This window comes from Aythya marila (assembly GCF_965140915.1).
Source record: "Aythya marila genome assembly, chromosome: 2".
NCBI classification, from domain to species: domain Eukaryota; kingdom Metazoa; phylum Chordata; class Aves; order Anseriformes; family Anatidae; genus Aythya; species Aythya marila.
Window position 1 is genome coordinate 64664997 of NC_139043.1, and position 24381 is coordinate 64689377.

At 39.9% G+C, this 24381-nt stretch overlaps 1 protein-coding gene across 1 annotated transcript in view; it reads right to left on the bottom strand.

Annotated features, from left to right (window-relative positions):
- PHACTR1 (phosphatase and actin regulator 1) overlaps positions 1-24381 on the bottom strand; it is a gene marked incomplete at its 5' end in the record, with an annotated part of 316860 nt that overhangs the window by 277283 nt on the left and 15196 nt on the right. Inside the window, one exon of the mRNA XM_082752655.1 lies at positions 12231-12317. Within this exon, the coding sequence (XP_082608781.1) occupies positions 12231-12317 (87 nt within the window). The remainder of the gene's footprint in view (positions 1-12230; positions 12318-24381) is intronic.

Sequence of the window (24381 nt, forward strand, 5' to 3'; positions counted from 1 at the left end):
GTCATGAATATCTCTTAGGTTAGTGGGAGTAATCACTTGATAGTCAATAACTTTAAAAAAGCCATGCATTTGTTTTCTTTTAAAACTTGCTCTGAACACCAGTCATTTTCAATCTGGAATAGATCTCCTCCTCCGTATCCTTGTCTGCAGCTGAAATTTGCACTTGAAGTTCAGTATGTTATAATACTATGGCTACTATTTGAAGACCTTTATGAAGCTCCATTACCTCAGGACTATCACACAGCAACATCCATATTCCCTGAAGGCAAGTGAGTGCATTCACTACATTACCACACTTCACACAAACCATGAATAAAGACCTGTTGAGAGACCCAGATCCTGCATGCCATACAGCTGACTGCTAACCAGATCCAGTTCAGACACTTCAATAGAACACAAGAAAGGGAATTTTGTGTGGATTATTTTTGATTGGCAGCATCGACAAATGCTGGAGCAGGCAGGGATTTCACATTCTTTTAATTCTGCTTGGGTCACTAGTTTACAGCTTTCTGCAGTCTTGCATTTGTGCACCAATGCAAATTGTCTTCTGATATTTTATTGAAAATGCTCAGTCAGAAGGGCTGTTTTCTTTCCTGTTCATGCCCTCAACTCTGCTTCACTTAACTGATTCCCCGTAAAAAACTTGTTATTTCTTGTCCATAAGAAACAAAATGCTTCAAGAACTCGATATGTCTGTGGACTTTCCAGCTCTACTTTTGCTCTGAACCATGGCTACTAGAAAGCTTGACAGCATCAGTGATAACACTCAGACCTTCTGTTTCCAAAACAAAATGTCCTTTGGGTGCAGGAGCAATGATGTTCCACTGAGTAGCTCTAAGCAGACATACCCTGGCTTCTAGGCTGATTCTCCAGTATATTCATTAAAGTTTTCATCACAGCAAGGCTTACACCTGTTCCTGTGTTTAAAGACAGTTAAATCAATTATATAAAATAATTATGTACAAGAAGTATTGTATTTAAAATCACTCTCCTTACACTTATCCTAGCAGCATTATGGGAGACAATTTAGTAAAATATTCCTATACGCTGTTCCAAGGCTGTGAAACTGGACAACTTGCAAGAGTCTTGCTTATTGTTCCCAATGTAACCTAAGGTAATTTTAAATTTCACTTCATTATACTGCTAATATTTAAGCTCTTTCCTTGTCACCTAGAGACTTGCAGCACTGCCACTGTGGGAATCCATCATCTAGCATTTCTCACCAAATTCAGAGCAACAACTTGAGTCATCCCCATTCCAGTGAGTCACTCATGCCACTTGATATACATTCTCTTTAATTTTAAGTCACACAAAATCATCTGAGTGACAGCCACCAGCAGCCCTATGATTTTCTGGCTTCTGCATCGTTATGTCTCTGTTGTTTGCACTTCTTAGTGCTCAGAAGTCTTCACTATGAGACAATTGTAATTAACAAAGTCATTTCTATTAACATTATAAAAAGCACAGTCCCTTTACATGCATACAGAAAAAAGCCTTACTACCTGATGATATCAAAGCACTGCATAAATGCTCATAAAGAGTTCTCATGGTCATCACAAGGAATCAAACATGCAGGAGGTTTCTACAGCTGATGTTTCACAGAATCACAGAATTTCTAGGTTGGAAGAGACCTCAAGATCATCGAGTCCAACCTCTGACCTAACGCTAGCAGTCCCCACTAAACCATATCCCTAAGCTCTACATCTAAACGTCTTTTGAAGACTTCCAGGGATGGTGACTCCACCACTTGCCTGGGATCCATTTTCAGAGACTGACAACCATACCAGCCCTACAGGGGCACCTTATAATATTGCAGAGAAGTCTTCTAAGTTCTTTGCTTGTGACAAGTCCTACTGCCTTATTTCTTGCTATTTTCAAGACAAAACAGGGAAAGTAGTGGAATATGTGGAACTGACATCCAAACTTCTTGGCTTGCATGTCAGGGAGAGCATATCCACAGAATCATCTAGGTCCAAACTATAACCTAACACTAACCAGTCCTCCACTAAACCACATCACTGAGCTCTACATCTAAACGTCTTTCAAAGACCTTCAGGGATGGTGACTCAACCACTTCCCTGGGCAGCCCATTCCAATGCCTCACAACCCTTTCAGTAAAGAAGTTTTTCCAGATATCCAACCTAAACCTCCCCTGGCACAACTTTAGCCCATTCCCCCTCGTCCTGTCATCAGGCACATAGGACAATAGACCAATCCTCACCTCACTACAGCCTCCTTTGAGGTACCTATCTCCTTCTCAACTTTCAGCACACAACTAAGGTTTGTCTTCAGTGCCTTTTCTCCTGTCTAAGACCAGGACAGGAAAATTGTCCTTTAATCAGCAGAGGATGAAAGATGTATCAAAGTAGCTGGGAAGTAGAGCCAGGCATCCTTCTCCCTCTACCTAAAGGAACCTATGCCCCTCCATAAGAGAAGGGCTTAAGTGCAAGGCTTTGATGTTCTTATTCATGTCCAGTGTGAAAGCAGGAAGAGGGGCTTATATCAAACCAGATGAGCTGGCCTGGGGAGCCAGATACCAGCTTCAAGGTGGCCACTCAGAACCAAAAGTAAATGAACGAGGAGGAAGGGCTTTTACACACATTTAGAAGACATGGGTATAGTTAGTATCCTGACACCTACTTCATGCACTTGAAGTAGGTGTCAGGATATATAGACAGATATATATGACAGATATATATGACAGACCATATAGCTCAGTCATGACTTCATCTTATTCCTTGCTTTATTCAGGCACAGGGATTTATGGCCTAGTGTCGGTTTCCCTCTGAGGATAATTTTGGCTCCTGGTACAAGACTCTGGTGAGCAGACACCATACCAACAGACTACACCATTCTATCACCATACCAACAGGCTACAAGGGAAACTGGACACAAGTGGATATGGACTGTCTGTTTACGTGGTTTTGTAAGATGGCAGGAGTCATGTTTACAGGAAGGGAGACACGATAGACTGTGATATCATGCTTGCACCAGAAAAAGATAGTTATCAGGGAATATGGCATGCTTAAACAAGTAGTAACATGCCAGTAATCTGCTTGTTATGCATTATCATAGCAATTAAACCAAAGACCTTGAGTTTCAGCACACAGATAATTAAGGTATAAGACCATATCTGAGATCCTGTGTCCAGTTCTAGGGTTCCTAAGCTCAGGGTCCCCTAAGAAAGACATGAATATGCTGGAGGTAGACCAGCAAAGGGTGCCAAAGATGATTAAGGGCTTAGAGTATCTTTCGTGTGAAGAGAAGCTGATATAGCTGGGACTATTCAGCCTGTAGAAGAGAAAGCTCAGGGGGTATCTTAACATATATATCTGATGGCAGGTTGTAGAGAAGGTGGAGCCAGGCTCTTCTTAGTAGTAGCCAGTGACAAGACAAGAGGCAGTGGGCACAAACTGAAACAAAAGAAGTTCCATTTAAACATATAAATAAATGATGGCATGGTGGTGAGGTCAAACAGAGGTTCTGGAGTCTCCATCCATAGAGATATTCAAAACCCAACTGGACTCAGACCTGAGCAACCAACCTACTGTAGTTGATGCAGCTTTGAGCAGTGCTAGACATCTCCAGAGGACCCTTCCCAACTCAACTATTCTGTATGCACAGCTTCTTTACTGAACAGAAGTAAATCATTATCCCCTGTGTAGCAATGACTGGAGAATATGTCTTACAGACACGCTGCATAGTAGTCAGAAGTGGTGCTTATCTGTCAAAGATATCGGTAACTTAGGTCACTTTCTCAGCAGTCTTCCAGCTCCTGACAAATAGATGGTGTCACTCACAGTTGGACAGCCCCCAGCAGAAGATAATTTTCAGCTCTTACAATCTCACTGTTTGACTCAGGATTTCTCTAATTCCACAAACACGTACACAAATATTTAAATGAAATACTGAAGAGTCATTTGGTTTTGGTCATTAGCTGTCACTGCAAACTGTTATAATGCTATTGGGCATTTTTTTGTGATATACTTCAAAACAGACTTGCAAGAGGAGATTTTCAGTATAGAGAGCAACTGTCTGCTTTTGGTCCTTTGGTCTTTCTCTTGAGCAAAAAATGAATAATCATCTATTTCAATTGCCCTTTTGTTCTTTCCAGGGATTTTTCCCTTAAGATTGTCATAAGAACACATAAACCTTTCCTTTCTCAGTGCTCCAATTTAGATTTTGAAGTTGGTATTTGGGGACTAGGGAGGCTAATGCTTCCCATTTTTAGATTAACAACCTTGTTACCCAGTGAGAATTACAAGAGTTTCCCATAGTCCTCCATGAGTCTTTCACCTATGGTGTTAAAGGACAAATTCAGTGAAGTGAAACATGGGCAATGAAGGCTAACATTTTCACATACAAGCAATGTAGAACATGAAATCAGATATCTGCAAGACTAAGCTCAAAACCTGGCTTTGTGACCTAATCTCCCTCCAAGTCTGTTTTCATCACATCACAGATGCTTCATCCCAGAGAAAGCATGTGGATAAGAAAGAAAGAGAAAGGAATGGTTTAGTGCTGCAGTTGTTAAACTGGCAGTTCCCATATCATTAGCAGAGCACTAAGCACTTCACAGGCCTACTCCAATGGCTAAAAACCAGCGGAATACTACTTCATGTGTGTACCCAGAGGCCATTACTCCCCTCACTGGCAGTATCTGGGCAACCTGAATTAAGGGACCTCTACCTACAGCAAATGGAAGAGATGTCTTATCCTTTCCTGTCTTGCCCTCAACTGAAAGGAGGTGGCAATACACAGTGTTGAAGTAGGCCCCGCTGCACATACAACCCTGAGCTTTGGCTTTCCCCTCAATCTCCAGACAGTGAGACAAAGGCCCCACAACATCTTTTAAGTACTGAAATTTTATCGCTGCTTAAGTTCTGTGTTGATTCGCTGGGAAGATCAAATAGCAACACCCTTTTCCTTCAGGTTCCTGAAGCTTGGGGGAAAAAAAAAAAAAAGTTGAGTAATATTTAGGTCACTAATAATTATTAAAAATGTGCTAGGAAAGTTTACTTTAAAAATTTTCAACAGTACTTTGGGTTACTGTAAGATGGGATTTACAATTTTAACTGTTCAGTGGTCTTTACTAAAGCAGAGATTTGATGACTAGCTCAAATAAAGAGCTGTTAATACTGCTTACTATTAGAAAAACACAGTCCTTAATCAAAATATCTGAAAGTCAGACAGTCTGCAGAGGGCTAAGCTAAGACTTTCCGAATGGTATACCATATACTTCTAAAATTACTTTTAAAATGTATTCTTATAGAAAGAAACAGTTTAAATGTGTGATCATAGACAAAAAGGAATCTAATATGAAGAGACTCAAGTATAAATAAAGCATAACTGATCCGTAGCAACTAAAATACGTAAAACGTAACATCTGCACAGAAGATAGGACTTACCAGAAACTGAGTGTTTATTTGAGCTTCCACACGAAAAGAATTTGAATTTAAAGGGTGGTGAGGTTCTTTTGTTGTTGTTGTTGTTTTTGGTGGTGGTGATCATGGGGGTTTTTGTCTGTTAGTTGGACTCATTTTTTTTTTGTTTGGTGGCTTGTTTGTTTTGGTAACCAAACAAGGAAATCCCTAGGAAATTAGGAAATATGATGAATTATATTGCTGAAAACTTATAAAACATGCAAACTACATTCATCACTACCCAGTAACTGGAGAAGAAAAAGGACAACAGGGAACGAACACCTAAATTACTCAGCCAAAAAAGCACAGAAACATTTATCAATGAGAACGGAGCCAGTGAGAGCAAGTATGATATGGATGGCTCACTTGAAACAACTCTGAAATCAAAATACATCTTAAATCTTAAAGGACAACTGTAAACACACAGGAAGCAGCATCTCAGATCGAATTCAGAATACTTAACTAGAGCTACATGCAACACAACTGGTGACTTGAAAAGTAGAGTAAGATTTAGCAGGAAGGACGCAGGACTTGAACATTTTCTTTATCATCTCCTTTCCTTTCATCAACCTGTAGTCTACTGCAGGATCGACTACAGACTGAATTAACTTGAAAACTGAACTCTAAAAATCACCAGAAAGGATAAAAATGAGGGATGCATAGAAGCCACATGTAGCCTGTAGTCTTCTACATTAAGAAGAAAAAAAAAAAGGCAGCAATCCAAACATCCTTAAAGATCTAACATGTAAGGAAAAATAAAAATAAAGAAATATAAATTTAGCTAAGGCATTCAATACTCATTTCACAAGAGATGTATCTGTTTTTTCTTTAGACAACTGGCTCATAAAATAGCAGAATGCTTCAGAAAGCCACACAAGGACATCACTTCAATTTTTAAATGACTACAGGCAAATTTATGTTTTGCCACATGGAAAGTTTTGTCAAAATAGCCGTGTGTTGATATTTTCAGAGCATACTGTCAGTATAAATTATCAGCAATACACATTATCACAAACGTTCAATTACACTAAATATATGACTAATTCCTTATTTGATTGAATGGCCACACAAGCATTCATTCCCTAAAACTGGATTTGCTACACCTACAACAGATTGATATCTCAATTGCTTGAATTTGGTAACTTAAAAAAGAAGGTATTCCTTTTATAAAAACAGGTTTCCTAAAGGGGAGTTCGGTTTCCCTTTCAGATCTGTATAATAGGTTTCAAAAATGAAGCTCTCTTCCATTGTAGACCATTTTTTATTAAGGTCTGATTAATTCCACACAAACAAAATTATGAAACAGTATGTTTGGCTTTAGTATAATTTCCAGAACCCAAGACCTCAGAAAGAAAAAGAATTCCCTGTAAAGTCATGCCCTTATGACACACTATGTAAATACGCACACACAAAAACAAAAGACACAAAAACAAAAAGGGAGGAAAACTCTCCATACTCCATACAAATAGCTCAAGTCCTAGCAATGCAAGGATAAACCATGCTGAAGTGCAGCGAGCTGCAAGCGAGACCAGTCTAGCACTAGCACTACAGAAGAAAACCTGTCCAGCTTGAGCAACGTAGCTGGAATCGTCTCAATGACTCTCTCTCTCAAGAATTACAGTTAAGGCTAGAAAAGGTATTTCCCAATTAGGGTCACAGTTTGAGGGTTGGATGTATGAACAAGTGCATGTTTTTTCACATAGTGTATACCTGTACATCAAAACGAGGTCAAAATCCCAGTTTTTAGATATTCTTTCTAGTTTTCTTTTGTCTATTTGAATACTACTTTCCCATCTCAATGCAGTCCAATAAAATCCAAAATTAAGTACCATAAGAAGCACTGTCAAAAGAAATTAATAACATACAAGGCCATAGTGTTTGGTGCTTTATGTAGCCAAGACACACATACAGCAAGCAGCAGTGTTTTTGCTTTTAGCTGAACCACCAAAAACAAAAGGAAACCCACAAGCCACTATCCCCTTTCTTACAAATGCACTTGGCATACCTCTAAGCCTTTGAGAGTCTTTAAGTTGCTCCTTAGGGCAAACACTCATATTTCATTCACAAGGCTGATGAAATACAGATTAAAGTGGCACTCTTAATTGGCAACCCTACTGACCAGACAAATGGTGAACTGCTACTGATTTGAAACTCCAGTTTTCACTCTTCATTTCAGATTATCCTTGACCAAGTCATCAAAACCTGAAACTATATAAGCACGCTGGGGCTCTCCTGCAAGGCCACTGATTTCAGCAGTAAGAAGAATCAAGATGTTGTTCCTGCCCTGCTATTACACTGACCTGTTCCAGCAGAACAGTATCTGAATGGTCATGATCTGGGGTCTTCACAGCTTCACCTGTCACGTGTTAGCCTCCAGGCAAGGGAGTTGAAAGGTAACAGAGCAACACAGAACTATGTATGGACTGAGAAGTAATGAGTATGAAGAAAGACCTGGCCAGGGATTAGGTGTTCAAATGCAATCCAGAAAATTTAAGTGATGTTCATAAAGATTACTTACAGGATTTTCAGTTATTTTGCTTGCTGAGAGGAAAAACAACTACCCTGAGACTACTTAAAAGCTGGACTTAAAAGAGACTTAAAAGAAGGGCTGAGCAGGATCTTGCTGATGCCATACTCTGTAGGGTCTCTGTTTTCTGATATGCATTGGACAGCATTTTAATCAGGCTGCAAAATGTGTGACCTTCATCCTCTTTCAGTGGTGAGTACGACTGATGCAATGTTATCCCTGAGTCTGAATCACTCAGTAGAAGCCCAAACAAACCTAAATTACACCTCACCCACTAACAAATCTTACCTACAGACCAGCAAGGCAGAGGGTGGAAGAACCAAATTTTAACAAGAAGGCTTACATTATTTACATCTCCTTCTCACTGGGTCTATAGTAGCTTAGCTCAGAGGAGTTCCTTTTCATTGACGCAGATCTAAACCAGAAAGGAAGCACTGATGCTTTTCAAACAGACAAATATTCTTGTCTTCAAGGGCTAGCTCCACAGTGGCAGCAGCACAGAATGGCATCACAGCAGGGAAGGCCTGAAGGGCAATTTTTTTCCCTGACACATGTGCAGAGGATGGCTGGCAATGAGAAACACAAGTGACCTTAACACACCTTGGGCTAGGCACCTAACCTGGTGGGACACTCATCCCAGCAGGAGGATAACTGCTCAGCGGGGTCCAGACTGACTGCACAGAGAAAACAGGTCTTCCCATCCCATGAAGCAGAGAGGAATCTTCCCCAGGAGGCATGCGGAAAAACTGCTTTTCCCTCCCACCTACCTGAACCCCCCAGCAGCAGTGTATCAGCTCTGTAGCCCCTACTCATGTGAGCAGTCCCTCTGCAATGAATACAGCTGCACAAGACAGTAGCTCCTACTCAAAATCTGTCACCTTTAGACTCATCATAAAGATTATTACTTAAAATGGAATGCAGCAGTGAAGCAAGCAGCGAAAAGTCCTACAAGGTCTCACCTCTGGGTTGCAGGTGTCTTTCTTCCCTCCTTTTCTCCCCACAAACTATTTTTATTACTTTTTTTTTTTCAGTTGTATGTTCATGTTGCAATAAACCAAGGTAACTGTCAATAACAAATAGATGGTATCAATCTTTTTTTTTTTAGTTACTGTATTGGGTGTTTAGAAAATAAACTGTTCTATGAACACAACAGTAGCAGCACATTATTCATTTTTTCCCCCTTATTTTCTACCTTTAAAGTTTTAAAAACCAGCTTGTGATTATTTATTACTGATAATTACTTGAAATTAGTTGAAAAATCCGTCATACTTTACATGCCAAGACCACCTTACCTTTTGCATCACACCACTAACTTTATCTTTCAGTTTCTGAAAAGCAGTTCCTGAGTAGGAAGGCAAAGCTTGACACTCCAATTTCACCTTCATCTCTTTCCAGAGTGCACAGTATTTGTGACAACATTTGGCTTTTCCGTTTCTTGGCATTTAGGATGCTAATAAACACTAGCCCCCCTGCTACCCTGTTAACTGCCAGATAATGCATCATCTGACAGTCATTAGGACTTTAAATCAAACCTGCAGGAATCCTGACCTCCACTATTTTATCACAGTTTTAGAAGAGCATTAATATTTGGAGCGTAAAAGCCTTGAAAGTCTGGTTTGAACAGTGAAGAGGCTTAAGACAGAACATATTCCGTGCTTTGTAGCCTGGGTTTGTCATCAAATCCTTCAGGGACACAGCCATTTGGGTGTCATTCCTTACCAGTCCTCCAAGCCCTTCTGCCAGCAAAATACAATGTCCCAGCAGACATCCCAGTTGAGATCAATGGTAGCAAATAGACAAGAAACAGATATGAACGAGACATGGCTGCCACACTTCCTACTGTTTTTCTTTCAAATGCTGCCAAACAAGCCAACAATTGAAAACCCCAAGACATCAATAAAAGACAACTATTAAAACTATATGCAGGTCAGCCAGTGGAAAGATTTACTTCTAATATGCTTCTTGCTGGGAGGTCACTGATTTTTTGGATGTCACGTGGGCCACGTTCTGAAAAACATAGAGTCCTTGAAATCAGAATCTATCACTTCTGTCACTGCCTGGTAAGTCTGATCTAAGAGAATCCAAATCCTGTTTAAAACTTTCAGCATCTTGATTTGCCCAATGAAATGGACATACCTGCTGTTACATCCATTTCATTTTTCCCCTCCTCAAATGCAGAAGATTCAATGTTTTGAAGATGTGAATTGTTATATATGGCATGGTAATTTGTGTTGAGAAAATGGTTGATATAAATAAAGAAGGGGGAGATTTGGGAATGTGGCCATGGGGGTTGGAAAGCCTACTGGTTGATGATAACATTAGACTCTTAACAATGAGGCCAATAGGAATGTAGAAGAGTTTGGAGGGAACAAGGGTGATTCAGGAGACTCCATGCAGTCTCGGGTTTCTTGTTCTCCAGCCGTTAAGGCCTGGAAGTTTCTGGGTGTTTGCTGTTGCTGTTATTTGCAAAGTTGTTTGACCAATGAAAAGTTGTTTTGAAAAGAACTGCTGTGGAGAGAAGGGTATAAGAGGGGAGCCTGCCCTCAACAAAAAAAAAAAAAAAAAAAAAAAAAAAAAGGCAACATGATGTGATGAAGTTATGTCATCAATAAAGAAGCAGAAAGAAGGAATGAAAAGGAACAGGCTAGCGGAACGGAGACCAGAACGGGAACAGGCACATTGATTGCCTCATGAAGATAGGTTCGGCCAGACTCAGCAAACTGCTCAGAGAAGCTCGTACACAAAGTTGCTGGAAATAGGCGCACCGGAGCTGGAAAATAGCTCAAGCTGAGAGAAGCAGACCTGTGCACACAACTGCCTCTTGCTGGTAAGCAGCTGCGCATTATGGGGAATCATACGTCCTTAGGAAAGAAGACTGTCCCAGTAACCTTACAGCTTATTCTCCTTATTAACAATCAGACAGTTTATGATCCTGAAATATGGGACCAAATTGAGGTCAAGATGTGGGACTCTGCAACTAAAAATGACAAGGTTGCAGTGGAATTGCTCAGCACCTGGAGAGCAATCTCTGAGGCCTTAAAGAGCCATGTGGGGCCACAGTCAGAAACGTGTGGCTTGCCAGATAGTGAGGGAGCTGTGGGCTCCTTTACTGATCCGACTGCTACGCCATGGGCCCCTCTGCTGCTACAGCCATCCAAGGCTTTTGCTGTTCCGCCCCCTGGTGACCTGGACGTGCCTCTTGATCCAGGTCCTATTGGCCTTGAAAAGGAGATGGATATGCTTTTCTTCGATCCGGGAAGAACGGGATACATACGGCCTGAAGGCCGAGTTGCTTGACAACTTAAAGCGAGACATATTGTTCAAAAGGAATGGAAAATGGAGACTTGTTTGTAGTCAAGAAAAGGAATGGAAAATGGAGACTGTTAAATCATGGGACTTAAAGGATTGTTTGTTACCTTTCCTGATTGTATGTGTGTATAGGCATACTCGCGTTTAGTATGTAAAGCAATGTTCTATATATTTAGAATGTTTGTTTGTGTGTGCGTGTTGGTGGAGTGTAGACTCCCTGCACACCCAGTACTGTTTACTTGCCTTTTGTACCTTTTATAAGTATAAATATTACAAAATTCAGATTGAGTTGAGACTTCTTTTATAACATGAATAAACACTGGAAGAATCACCCTGTATTCCAAATGGCCAAAATAAAAGTGTTTCTATGCCTTCTGTAAATTTTGTTTGTCTAAGTATATTATTTCTCTGACCTTCTGATGAGCACAGCTAATTTCTTCTGCAATGATTAAAGAACTGTCACAGTCCTATATTCCTGAATTGTCCATCCTTTAGAAACTACAGCGAACAAGAGCTCAGACCTGATAAGCTGCTAATCCAGTTCAGTGCATCTGTTCCTCTGTATTAATAGCAGAGGTTCCAGCTAACTAAGCAGTGTCAACTATATTTTCAATATATGTAATTAATACTTACCTGCTAGCACCTATAGGATGAGAAACACAGGAAACATTTTTTCCCCTTGCTGTTGCACTAGTGTACCCATATAACAATATATATAGCACATCAGTGTCCTCATTGGCCCAGAAAGTCTCCTTCTACCACAGGCACCCTGAAGCCAGCAACAACTTACTTTCCACAGAGCATCCTGAGAGCAGTAGTAAGGCTGAGGCAGGTGGCATCCCTTGGATTTATTTTTTTTTCTAGACAAATACATACATTTATAGGATACATCACATTGGCTACACATGCTCTGTGGAGATGCTCTTTGAACATCCAGAAAAATACACAGACTTACATGTCTTGTAAGGCACTTATTCCACAGCTCTGATGGGGTTGCTTCACATCTGGAGACCCCTGGCAAACCTTTTGTAGCCTTGGATCCTCTCCCTGCAGAGAAGCTGTGTTTGGGCAGAAACAACAAGCAACCCAGCACATCTGGAAACCATAAGCCTGCCTAACGATGCAGATGTTCAGAGGCTGTATGAGCCAGCTGTCCAAGTAAGGTGGAAGAGGCCAGACAAACATCAATGGTATGCTACAATTAGGAATCTGGGGAACACTCCTGCCTTCCTACATCTGTGCATGTGTACTAGACACATCCCTGCCACGTATTAGGGTGCACAACAGACACACATTCGCGGCTGTCGTTTCCAAGAGGCTAGTCTAGCAAACACTGAGCACCCAGGGATCTTTCTTAGATTGCAGACAATGCAGAGTTTAACAGCTACAAGGGTATTTCTTTCATGAATGGTTGTATTTTGGTAACCACCCAAACATGAAAAATAACATCACAAACATGAGAAATAACATTTAAGAACAAGAAACATAATTCAAATGCTTGCAACTCCTGTCTCCAGTAGTATGTCAAACCAAGTAACAAACAACTTCATCAGCATTTCTCTCCCATGTCACTATTTCCTCCCTTTCCATTTGATTTTATACCCTTCATCACAGATGTGGGCATCCTCTTTCACCTTAATAAGCATGAATGCTGCCTTTGGCCGAGCTGAAAATGAGCATACAAGCAGGGAAAGCATAAAGTTTTAAAGAACAGTTACTAATGAGAGCAGCAGGAACCTTTATTTGAGCTGATGTGGTACCATTTTCCCCTTTCTCTCCAATAAAGAAGGTGCTGAGAAGATAAGCTCCACAAAGCAGATTCTCATTTGCAACTTAAAGACAGATTCAGGAATACCCTTCTGATATCTGTTAATGATGATCCTATATATATCAGTACTTCCCTGAATTTGGTCCATTCACAGTTCTGGTGAAGACAAAGCAGCAGATGGCTAGGGAATTCAGCTTCATTGTGATACAACATTTCTCTTTTCCATGTCTAAGTAAGGCACTGCAATAGAATATGAATGTATTTACCTGAAGAAGGATTCCCTAATGGTGATCTATCAGAAGCTGGGTTATCTGTGTAATAGAAGCTCATTTTGCAGCAAATTTAAGTACTAACCACAATGATTGTCACACTGAAGCTCCTGTAAGGCATATTTCATTATCTTCCTCAAAGGGCACTTCAACTATGATACACCAATTCTACCCCATAGAGAGGCTAATTAAATATAGCCATCTAGTTACTGTTGTACCACTAAATGGTAATTACACTGCAACCCTTTAAAGGTTGTTTTGGGAGATTCATGCTGATACAGTGTAAAAAGTAAGTAGAGCTTCAGGTAACTCTTTCATACACACTGGGAACTAAAAATTGTATTTTATGAAAGGGCCTTCAGAAGCAAACAATTTAAACAAGTAGGAAATCAGTCTGGTCTGTTTTTGTTTGTTTGTTTTGTATTCAAGCCACTCAGAACTACTGTAGCTGCATTATAGCTGCATTAAAGGTATGTTTATTTGCACACACTTTAAAACTGCATTAAAAGTACGCTTATTTGCTCATATTTAGTTTTCTCTTCCTGCGTGGAAAGGGAGAAGAAAGAAAAGTAAATAAAAAATTACAGTGGCATCACTTTTACTTAATTTTGAGGCTTCCAGAAAAACAAAAGTTTCTAAGGTGAGGTGCACATTATAACAAACACATCACCGTCACCCTCACAGGGTGAATCATGCAAGTACAGTGACAAGATATTGCAATTAAAGAAATTTCTCTAAATGAGATGTATGCTTAAAACTTTGTTCCAAGGCCAACATGGTTTCAGGGTATTGTTCAGTCAGGATTTAAAAAGGACTTTTACTGGCTTTTATAGTTATTTCCTTAGCTAACATGAAGAAGAAAACATAAGTTCTTTTAGTAAAAACTGCTAGTTCTCCAACATCAAAACAAAAATGACTCCAATGAAGTCTTCAGAAGTGAGGACAAATACTTTAGACAGAGCACCCACTTTACCACAAGGACTTAAGGTAGGGGATTCCTAATGAAAACAGAAAAAAATCAGAAGACTTTGACAGCAGCAAGTGGTTAGTACTCAGGTTTTAGTTTACAGATGAGAATAAAAACTTTTATGAGATACATAAATACTTACACAGTTGCACCACAAGGTACAAAAGATCTAGCAAGAAAAAATATCTGTCTCAAAATATTCTGTACATATAGGTTTAATAGAAACTCTTTTGGGAACTTTCTGTGGGAAATATTAAGAGACGTTAAATAAGAAAAATACAATCCTCTAAAACCCACTAATCAGGAAACGCAGAAACATGCACCATTCCGTCCTAGCACAAAGAAGCATCTTTCTTCAGTCCACTCTTCTTTTCAAGGAAAGAAATACACCTTAGTGATTCAATCCACTTTGTCTGTTCTTCCCTCACTCCATGCATGCAATGCCTTCCATGAAAATGTCCTGATCATTCCCAAAATTTGGAGAGGGAAAATGTGGGTAAGTAAAATTTCTAAGCTCACTTATTCATTTCATTGGGATTAGAGAAAGACACGGTATCGGTTCTCTCTCCACCACACTCACCTTTTCTTTCTGAGTTCTAGGTCTTTTGAGTTTCTGCCTCTGGGAAAGGACATACAAGCAGGTAGGAGATGACTTTTCCTGAGTCTTCAGGACACACTTGAAGGCAGCATAAGGACAACAGATATGTTTTTGTGTTCATTGACTCACATGTTGGTTACGTGGCCACACTGTAAGTAGGAGTAATAGCAACAGTAACACTTTTCTTCAGAGATAAAAAAAAAATATACCAGGGATACTTCATTACAGTCCTGGATCTCCTTCTACTAGACCTATGTTAGCTAAACAAAGATATCAAAGTTGATGTAAGCTACTGAGAACACTTTTCTTGAGATCCAACCTACATTTGCTTAATCCACTTTAAACCTCTGCCCTAGAATGTAAAATTCTAATGGGGGTAAAACACTCAGTTCCCAAATGCAAACCATCACCACATACCATTTAACAGGGGAAGTTGCATACACACTAATGGCTATGGTACACTGAAGCACTATCACACACATAAACCTCATCCATTATTTTCACACAAGTGAACAAACAAGACTGAATGTATTCCAACACGGTGGCAAAAAATTACATGGGATGTTGGATTTTTTGAATGATATATCTTGCTAAAGCAACTCTGGAGTTTACTATGGCTAATACTGTCACCATGTCCACTTAGCATGTGCCTCCATCCCCTTCCGACACTAATCTTTCTCTTTGTTATGAGCCTTAATGAAAGATAAGTGTCTCCTTATTCACTACACTGATAGCTAGTAAGACTTTATTCTAGTGGGCAGAGGGAAGAAAGGGGTTTAAAAGCAGGACACATCTCTGGAAAGGTAAGCCACCAGGTCCTGCATTCTGCTCCCTCTGAACACTAAGCACTATTTCAAATTGCAGTTGGCTACGGACACCAGTAAGCATTGCCAAGAAAAGCCACACAGAGAAACACAACCTGAAACAACTAAGAGGAAGAAGCAGCTAACTGCTCCTGACCTGCCTGCGACTGCCTTGGGCAATTGCAAGAACAAGTGCACACTTTCCCCACGCTACCCACTGCAAGCCTTGCAACTCCTGCTGGTAGCAGACAGATCCCGCATGCTCCTGAGGCTGCTGACACCGGTCCCTATGGATGTCTGGGACCACTGCACGGAATGCTGCTAAAAATATGTTTCTGCTGCCTAGGGCACCATTAACTGGCAGCAGCTAAGCTCAGCAAGCCCTGCCATTTCTCAGTGGCACCCTGTGCTCTAGGCCACCTTAACCTCAGGGACTCCTTCCCCCAGTTTGCTAGCATTTCATACTACATGTTAACAAAAAGCTGTATTCCAGCTGTGTAATGATGTTTCCCGACCAAACAGTTCTCTTGCTCTCCCCTTGGGTCTCCTTAGCACTGACAGAGCTGTTGCACATGCTGCTTCCATTGGGAAAAGCTTTCAAGGTTGGGCCCCAAGGTCACTCAGTGATCCCTATCTTGTTTCCTTTCAAAAATAAACATTATTTATAAATTAATTTGTTCCAAAAATTATTGTTTGTAGCAATCTTATTGAATTAATTCCACAGAGTGACTTGTTTTTTTGAGCTTTGAGCTAAGACTGAGTTACAAATCAGGCCTTATTGATTTCTTTTTGCCTTTCAATTGCACACCCCCATTTTGAAAGTTATCAGTTAACCCCATTTAATTTTTTATTATTTTTATAATGCTCAAAGATTCTGTTGTGCTTCCACACAGAGAAAATTAAAGTCATCAATTCCTTTCCACTTATTTTTGGCTATTTCAACCTAATGAATAATTGTGATAATTCTGAAACATTTTTTTTTTTTTTTGAGAAATGTTCATCACGTTAGTGAAATCTAAGAAGTGTCCTCGTGACTAGTGTAAGTCATGAGGAATATATGCTGATGAACAAGCATGGTGATAAAACAAAATTAAATTGTTCATGGGTGGCAGAACATACCAAATTTCTTTAAATATAAACTATGACTACTTATTAGCAGCTTGATTTAGTTTATTTGTAGCTCTTCACACCTCAGTATTTTCAGTAAACTATCTTTACCCACAACAAACCAAAGAGTGCTCACATAGCAGAGAGTAGGAGCAAATCACGCTGAGGAATTATTGGTTTGCTTGGGTTCAGGGATGCACCTTGCAGATTATCATAGATATTCTACAAATACAGGGTGATCAATCCAAGCCCTAAGCTCCCGATGGAAGAATGCATATTTGTCAACTCACAACCCAGTACAGACAGCCCTCAAAAAGCTGTAGGCTCACATATTGCTGTTGCCAGCACACATAGCCCTGACAAATGCAAGAAAATTAAAAAGATGGCAGGGAAAGAGAGAGGACGACAACAACCAGATCCCACAAGGCGCAGAAATTAAGGGCACTGCACAAGAAATTCAACTGCAGACCTCTTCACAAGGGGTTGATGGAGTGCGAAGCATGACCATTACACCCACATGCTCCTGGGGCTGAGCACGGGGGAGAGCCAAGCTCCTCCAACCATGACAGATGCCTCCTGCATCAGCCACACTGAGATCTCTGCATTGGTTTCCAGCACTTTTATAGTGCAAAAAGAATTATGAATCAAGCAGGGGAGGGGGAAAGTGCATATGAAAACTGTACTACTATGCTCTGATCATGGAAAACAAACGACCATTACCCATGTCAGATGGAAGTAATCTCTTTCTCTAGAAAAACTGCAATATAACTTAATTTCTCATTTCATCCTAACTTGGGGCCTATTTTCTGTTCTGAGAACAATTCCTATTGTTTACTTCAAAGTTGTAGCAAAATGGGACCAGCTTAAGATATATTCATTTAACTTAAGGCTGTCTCTGGTGGCTTAATATTATTATAGCACTTGACTAAACTCGGTGAGGTTTTTTTTTTTACTGACCAAGGGAACATCAGAGCATTTTCCCTGGGACATACAATCCAGTCAGTTCTCACATGTAACCATCTGTAGACTCCTTACCATCCCTCACCTTTTTTCCCACAGAACAGAAACAAGAACATATAAGCAAACATGTGCCACACTTAACCAGATCCACCCTGGTGTGGGGCATCAAGCTTGCATCAGGGTTTAACTCTTTCCAACACTGTAGCAAAGAATTAGACTTGATGAAATTTCTCTTCCATTTTAATAATATATCAAGTATTTAATTTGCTTATGAACTATTAACCACATATCTGAGTGTCCAAGTACTGTAAGCAATAATTGCAAAAATCATATTGCATTATAAATTATGCATAGATTTTCTGGTTAACTGAAACGTGCTGCAGTCATTGCCCACCATAGTTAAAATGATGTGTCCATATAGAATGTCAACATGAGAACATTTGTCACATAGTTCCCATATTTAATATACTTCATAACTAGAATAAAACAACAGTCTGGAGTGTAGAAGACACAAAATCAGTTCATTTTTCAACGTTGCTTCCTTATTTTCTTGCTGAATTTGCTACTCATTAAAAATCTTAGGCCATCACCTTCATTTTGATTCTTATAGTTTAAGTTGTAATATCAAGAAACGAAAGTTATTACAATGCCCATAATATAACGTCTGCGCTACAGGTAATAATTACTTTCTTTCAAATATTCAATAACATTGGTTCCATAAAGAAACCCAGGGAAGGCAGACATGTATGGAAGGTCAAACTATAGCCTCAGCATATCAATATACAACAAGACCATCAATGCACTCCAAATGAAATCAATAAAACTACAGGATTACAAATGGTGAATTGCAAATAATTTTACCCTAAAAGTATTCTGCATGAAGAAATAAAAATAGTCGACCACATTAACAAATTGTATTACCATGTAAATAAAACATAACTAACACACTTTGCACCTTAAGAGAAGTACTGTTCTGAATGTTCACCACCAAGAAAACACGAGCACGGGCAAGTATAACATTCCACACTGATTCCATGCTCTGAAGTCTAAGCACAAGAAACAACTGTTAGTAACAGAAAATTTCATTAACTCTGGAATTTTTTTGTTATCTGTAAACCGACAGCCCAGGACATTCTTTCCATATCATCAACTTCTGTCATACTGCAAAAAAGTTACAACCTTTAACACTGATTCTGAAGGCATTATTACTTACATACCTAGCTGTATTACTGTCAGTAGTCCCGATGAAACCAATTAGTTGACTCAGAGTAATTAAGCATTAGAGCTAATTATACCTGTTACTGGGAATTAGGCCTTTTCTTTTTTACTAGATTTTACAGCTAATAATTCTGAATAGAGTTGCTAGTTCTGACAATTTTATCTGAAGTTTTAGTAAAGGTGTTTTCCTTAAAGTCCTGGTTTCAAGAAGAAAACCGTGGCTCCTGATAAAACAAGAAATATTAAAGGATTGTGCAGTCCTTGCAGGACTACATTTGCCTATGTTAACCCAACAAGCTCGTCAAGCACAAGGCAAATAAAGAGAGAACTTCTTACTTCAGCAAATTCTGTTACATCAATTTTCATGAAGGTTACCAACAAAGCACTACAGCAGTCATAAAACAGTACATAATGCAGACAGCAGTAAAAGGCACCAGCTCTGCACATTCTGATCCACAAACAAACTTCTACCTTCCTTCTACCTCCTGTCAGAGTTGTTCCATGGCAATGTCAGTGTTATTGACTGCACTGGTGTGAGTTGCCTCCCTGACACAGAAAGCTGATGCACATGTGCAAGTGCTGCAAGAATGGATAAAATGTAGATGGTATTTTTTTAGCTGATTCCAGCACCTTATCCAGCACTCTGAGAAATGGATGTTGTAGATTTTTCTTCTTGCCAGATCCTTCACTTTGACTAACTCTGCTTCTCCCTTCAAATTGTCCCCAGTTGTGTTTGTTAACTAAAGCATTAACACTTCTTGGTGTGATGATGGCTGGTAAAGCACAGGGACCTCTCCCCTTTACATGACTTCGTGAGCCTTTTAACTTATTCCCATCTGGCACCCCTTTAAGAAACTTAGGGCCATATTTCTTAAGCCAAAGGTCTCCAAAGTCAAGTCCAAGAGAGAAGAGTATCAGTTGCTGTTAGGACCTCAAAACAGAACATCTACCTGTCACATAGGATGTTGATCTTAAGGCATTTTCAGCAACTCCACTTAGCCCCAGAAAGGGCCTTTTATCTCAATTGGCATACTCTTGTCATACAATGCATGGAGCACAGTTTAGAGGCTTGTTTTAAGTGGTGTGTGCTCTTTTTCCTGGGTTTGGAAGGCAGGCACAAAACAAGGGCTGTGTAAAAATTTGGTTTTTAGCTATATTGCAACATAAGCAGCTTTAAAGCTAATGGTCATAATTCCATTGATCCAAAGGGCAGGTGCAAGTTTTGGTAATGCAAAGCCTGATGACAAAAGAGGCCAGATGTTCAGACCCTTTTATACAGGTATTCAGAAATGCTTTGACAAATCCAATGATTTGGCTTCATCTGTACAAGAGGATCTCCATGACAATAACCTGAGGGAGTGATTACAGCAGAGATAAAGGTGGAATCTTTCCAAGCATGCATTGCTACTAATCCTTCTCCAAAAAGAAATAAATCATCCCGCACTCATTAGAAAGCCTGCTATTGCATGTTTCTCCCGTTTTTCTGGGCGCAGCCTTTTCTACCTGAAATCATAAACCCACTATAATTTGGAAGTATTTTTAAAAATACAAATACGCCTTTCAGATTACCACTTCAACATCATCTCTAATCTGTTAGCTCTATGAATCCAAAGTAGTCTAATTAGTTTTTGTATCACTCCAAGGATTAGATATTCTAATCATGAAACCATGCAGAAAGCTTTCTTGTAGTTATACAGAAACACACGTTGGATAAACAGGAACAAAAAAAAAAAGCATAACTCCCTAACATTTAATACGACTACAATGATGATTAATTGGGTTAGTGTAGCAAATCATATGTAAGGATGACCACAGGCAAATTCAGAAACAGATTTTTTTTAATCTGATGATGAGTTTTTAGAAAAAAATACAAATGGATGGGATGGAGATTTCCTGCAGAAAATCCAGTCATTTCATTTTGCTTTCCCATTTTTAAGACTTTACCCACCTCAGTGGGCTGTATAAATACTCTTTCTTGCTTTACACAGTGACAAAACCAAGTACACAACTTGCTCTTTGATCACTGCAGAGAAATGTACTTTAATTCTTTTAGATAAATCAACATGTATGAGGCTAAGACACATGACATTATCATTTCATTAGAAAAGAAAACTATACATCATTTTACCCTCTGAAAAGTATTCAGCGTAGCTCCAAAGCTATATAATGGAATGAATACAGAAATACAAATAATAACCAGGCAGCCTACCATGAAGACTGTAAGAAACGCTATGGCACTAAAAGACTGTAAAAGGTGCCAGCACAGTGAAAATAGAAGCAGCTTTGGGTTTCAACTTTGTGCACAGTTCAGACTGGGTAAATTCCTGCGTATGAAATCCACAGCCACTCTTCCACATTCTTTGTGTCCTGGCTTCCCTCCCCCACCAGCCCTGCATCACAGAAACAACCAACTATGAACATTTCCCAGATCGCTAACATTTGTCTTAGCCATTCAGCAGTTTCTGCCAGGATTCTCCTCCTCCTTTACACCCTGTGAATTAATTCTGCTTGCAGCAGCACTAATGCAAGCTGCTGTGGGCTTGTTTTTTTCCCCTCCCCAATGTGAGTAAATCATCATCGCTTAAGAACAGTAAATGGCATTGAATTGACTTGCTTTTCTAGATGCAAAGATCTTTCTTCCCTCCACATGGCAAAATTATGCTGAGCCTCTCAATCCGTTCCCCTCATCTTTGCTTTCCCAGATTGCATTCCAGGAGAACATGTGACTACATACAAAGATATAAAGCAGATCTTTCATCATTGAAGAGAAGCAGAGATGTTTACTTCTACAGTCTGATACGGATATCTAGTTCAAGCCAGCAGATGACTTAGGAGGATCCAGCCACTTCAGCGAGATCTCTGAGAAACTTCAGTATACTTCAAACCTGTGCCGTGCCTCAGAGCAGACTGAGCCAGCAGGGCTCCACAGTTGGCACCATCTGCAAGACCCTACTCGGCCCGTTCCTGTAGACACCTCCCTCCCCACTTTCAGAGCCCAGCTGCTGCACCTCTCTGGTCACAGGTTTCTGTTCAGTTGCACCACTTTCCCATGCTTTTAAGGCTGGGGTGGGAGGGTGTTAAAATTCAAAAGCTCCCCTCCTCTCGTTTCACAGCAGAGACTAAATATATTCCTTCTGTCGGAATGTCCCCTGTTTCCTGACCCCTTGCACAGCTACTGTAGTCATTCTGCCCTTATAGCTTCTCCAAGGCACTGGCTTTCCTTCTCCCCAGGTTTTCACTGCCAGGTTAAATTCTATGTGGACAACCAACCTTGTTCAAACAAAGACTGGCATTTGGTGACCTCCCTGAACCATCTCAGGAAGGTCCCATGGCAGCTGAGATAAAGATGACTTCTTACTCCATTTAAAAATAAGTCTGTTTGCAAAAATCAACTCTCAAAGGAGTGCAGTACAAACCTTGCTCTTTTTCAGCTAGGAAGGAGTAAGAGTATCTATCTGTGTATAGAAGCAAAACTGGTCAGGTCAACTCAACGTGTTAGACCCCCCTGCAGCCCACAGACACTATAAAGGGGATGGCAGAAGAAAAACTCACACATATTAGATCATTTAGTGAGAGTTGTGTTTCCTTACCAGTCGTGACTTCTGCTAGTTTATCAAACTTGAAAGCTACCTATCATGCACTGCCACTATAGAAGTCCAGTATTTTGCAACAAGAGGAATATAAACAGGTCAAAACCTCTAAAAACACATTAGCTTCCTAGATGGCACAGTCCCAGGAAAGAGATTATGCTATTAAACAGTTGTTACAGATGGAGGCCCAGGTTTTCGGAAGCAATTTGGGATTAGCTTCTAGGTGCCTGAATAAGAAAGTTAGAAAGAAAATTTGAAAACTGCTTTTAAGAAGATGCATACTAAAAGCTAAAGATGGATGTTAAGAAATGGAGCTATGCCAGACTGCTAGCCATAATAAAGAAAACAAAAGACGGCCACCCAAAAGCAAGAGAGCATTCTACATTCCTCTAGTGTGGCACCAGAGGAAGTCTTTCAGAAAATTTAAAAATTAATTTCTGCATGTGGACTGATTCATTATCAAATATGCAAAAAGAACTTGTACCTGTCTATAGCTTTATGATGTTATGCAGCCACATTATTTTTGGCAGAAGAGGTAATTTAAATCCTTCGGGAAACATTATCCTCTTGATATAAACACATCACTCAGATTAATAGGATTTGTTTATGTATAGCAGTAGGGAGAATAACCCCGAGATTGGAAAACTGCTTTGTCTTTTAATCAGTTTGGGAAGAACAGCAAAAAATATATACTGAGGACAAGTAATTGAAGAGCATTTGTTAACTCCTACTAAGTAATAATTGTGAGTTAATTGATAAATATTTAGAAACAGACAAACCATAATACTTTGGACAAAAAAAAAAAAAAGCAAAACTGTAAGAATGTTCTAAAGAGAAGGGCTGGTAGAATATGCACTGTTAATCACCTATAATTTTTATTTTTTTTTTTAACAGTCTGGACCAAATCTGTGCTATCCCCAAACTGTATAATTGACTCTATGTACGCAATTTCTCAGTTGCTCAACAATACAGATATTAGCAGTAATGGTATAATTATAACCTACAGCTTAAGTAGATAAAAAACTGCTAGTTCTTAACCAGTGACTGTAATTAAGATTGGAGAAGGGTAGTATTCACTACATCTGCTTAGTATCCAATTTTATTAATGAAACATAAGTTCCAATACAGCAAAGCAGCTGTGTGCTGCATCCCACCCCTGACCATATCCTGAAAGGAGACAATGAGGGGGCAATGCAACCCAACTTGTAGCAGCTGTAGGAAAAAACAAAAACAAAAAAAAAAAACACCACCACAGCTCTGTAAGCAGTGGTTGAGCACCAGCTGTAGACACGGGATGCATGAAAAGGAAAGCAAGCAATAATCACATAAAGGAAGAAGTTATTTCCTGTGCCCTAAGTATCACTTTACTTTCAGCCGGGTCAAGGAAAAAGCACTGCTTCCTCTTCAGCACCTTCCCCGGCACAGGCAGAGGAAGAGGCAGAAGCCCCATGGGGCCAACCCAACGCCTGGGGATGGCAGCAAGGCTAGGGACAGCGCCGATTCAGCACCACGGGCGGCGGACAGTGCCCACGGGGAAATTGACGAAATTGGGTGGTTCACACCCCAAAAATGGGGCAAAAAAAAATCACCCTGTGGCTGCCTGGCGGAATTCACCAACGCAGACTTTCTGAGCAGTGAAAGCAAAAGCTGAGGAACGAAGCGGGCACCACTGGCATGTTTCACTCGCTTTGGCTCACTTGCTCTGTACTGGTTGCTAAGCAAAAATTATATTTTTTTAAAGCTCAAAACTACTCACTGCCAGATGGATTACTGAAAACACACACCTGCACTGCTTAAAACACTTTTCATTTATATATCTTGATATGCCAATACTACTTTCTT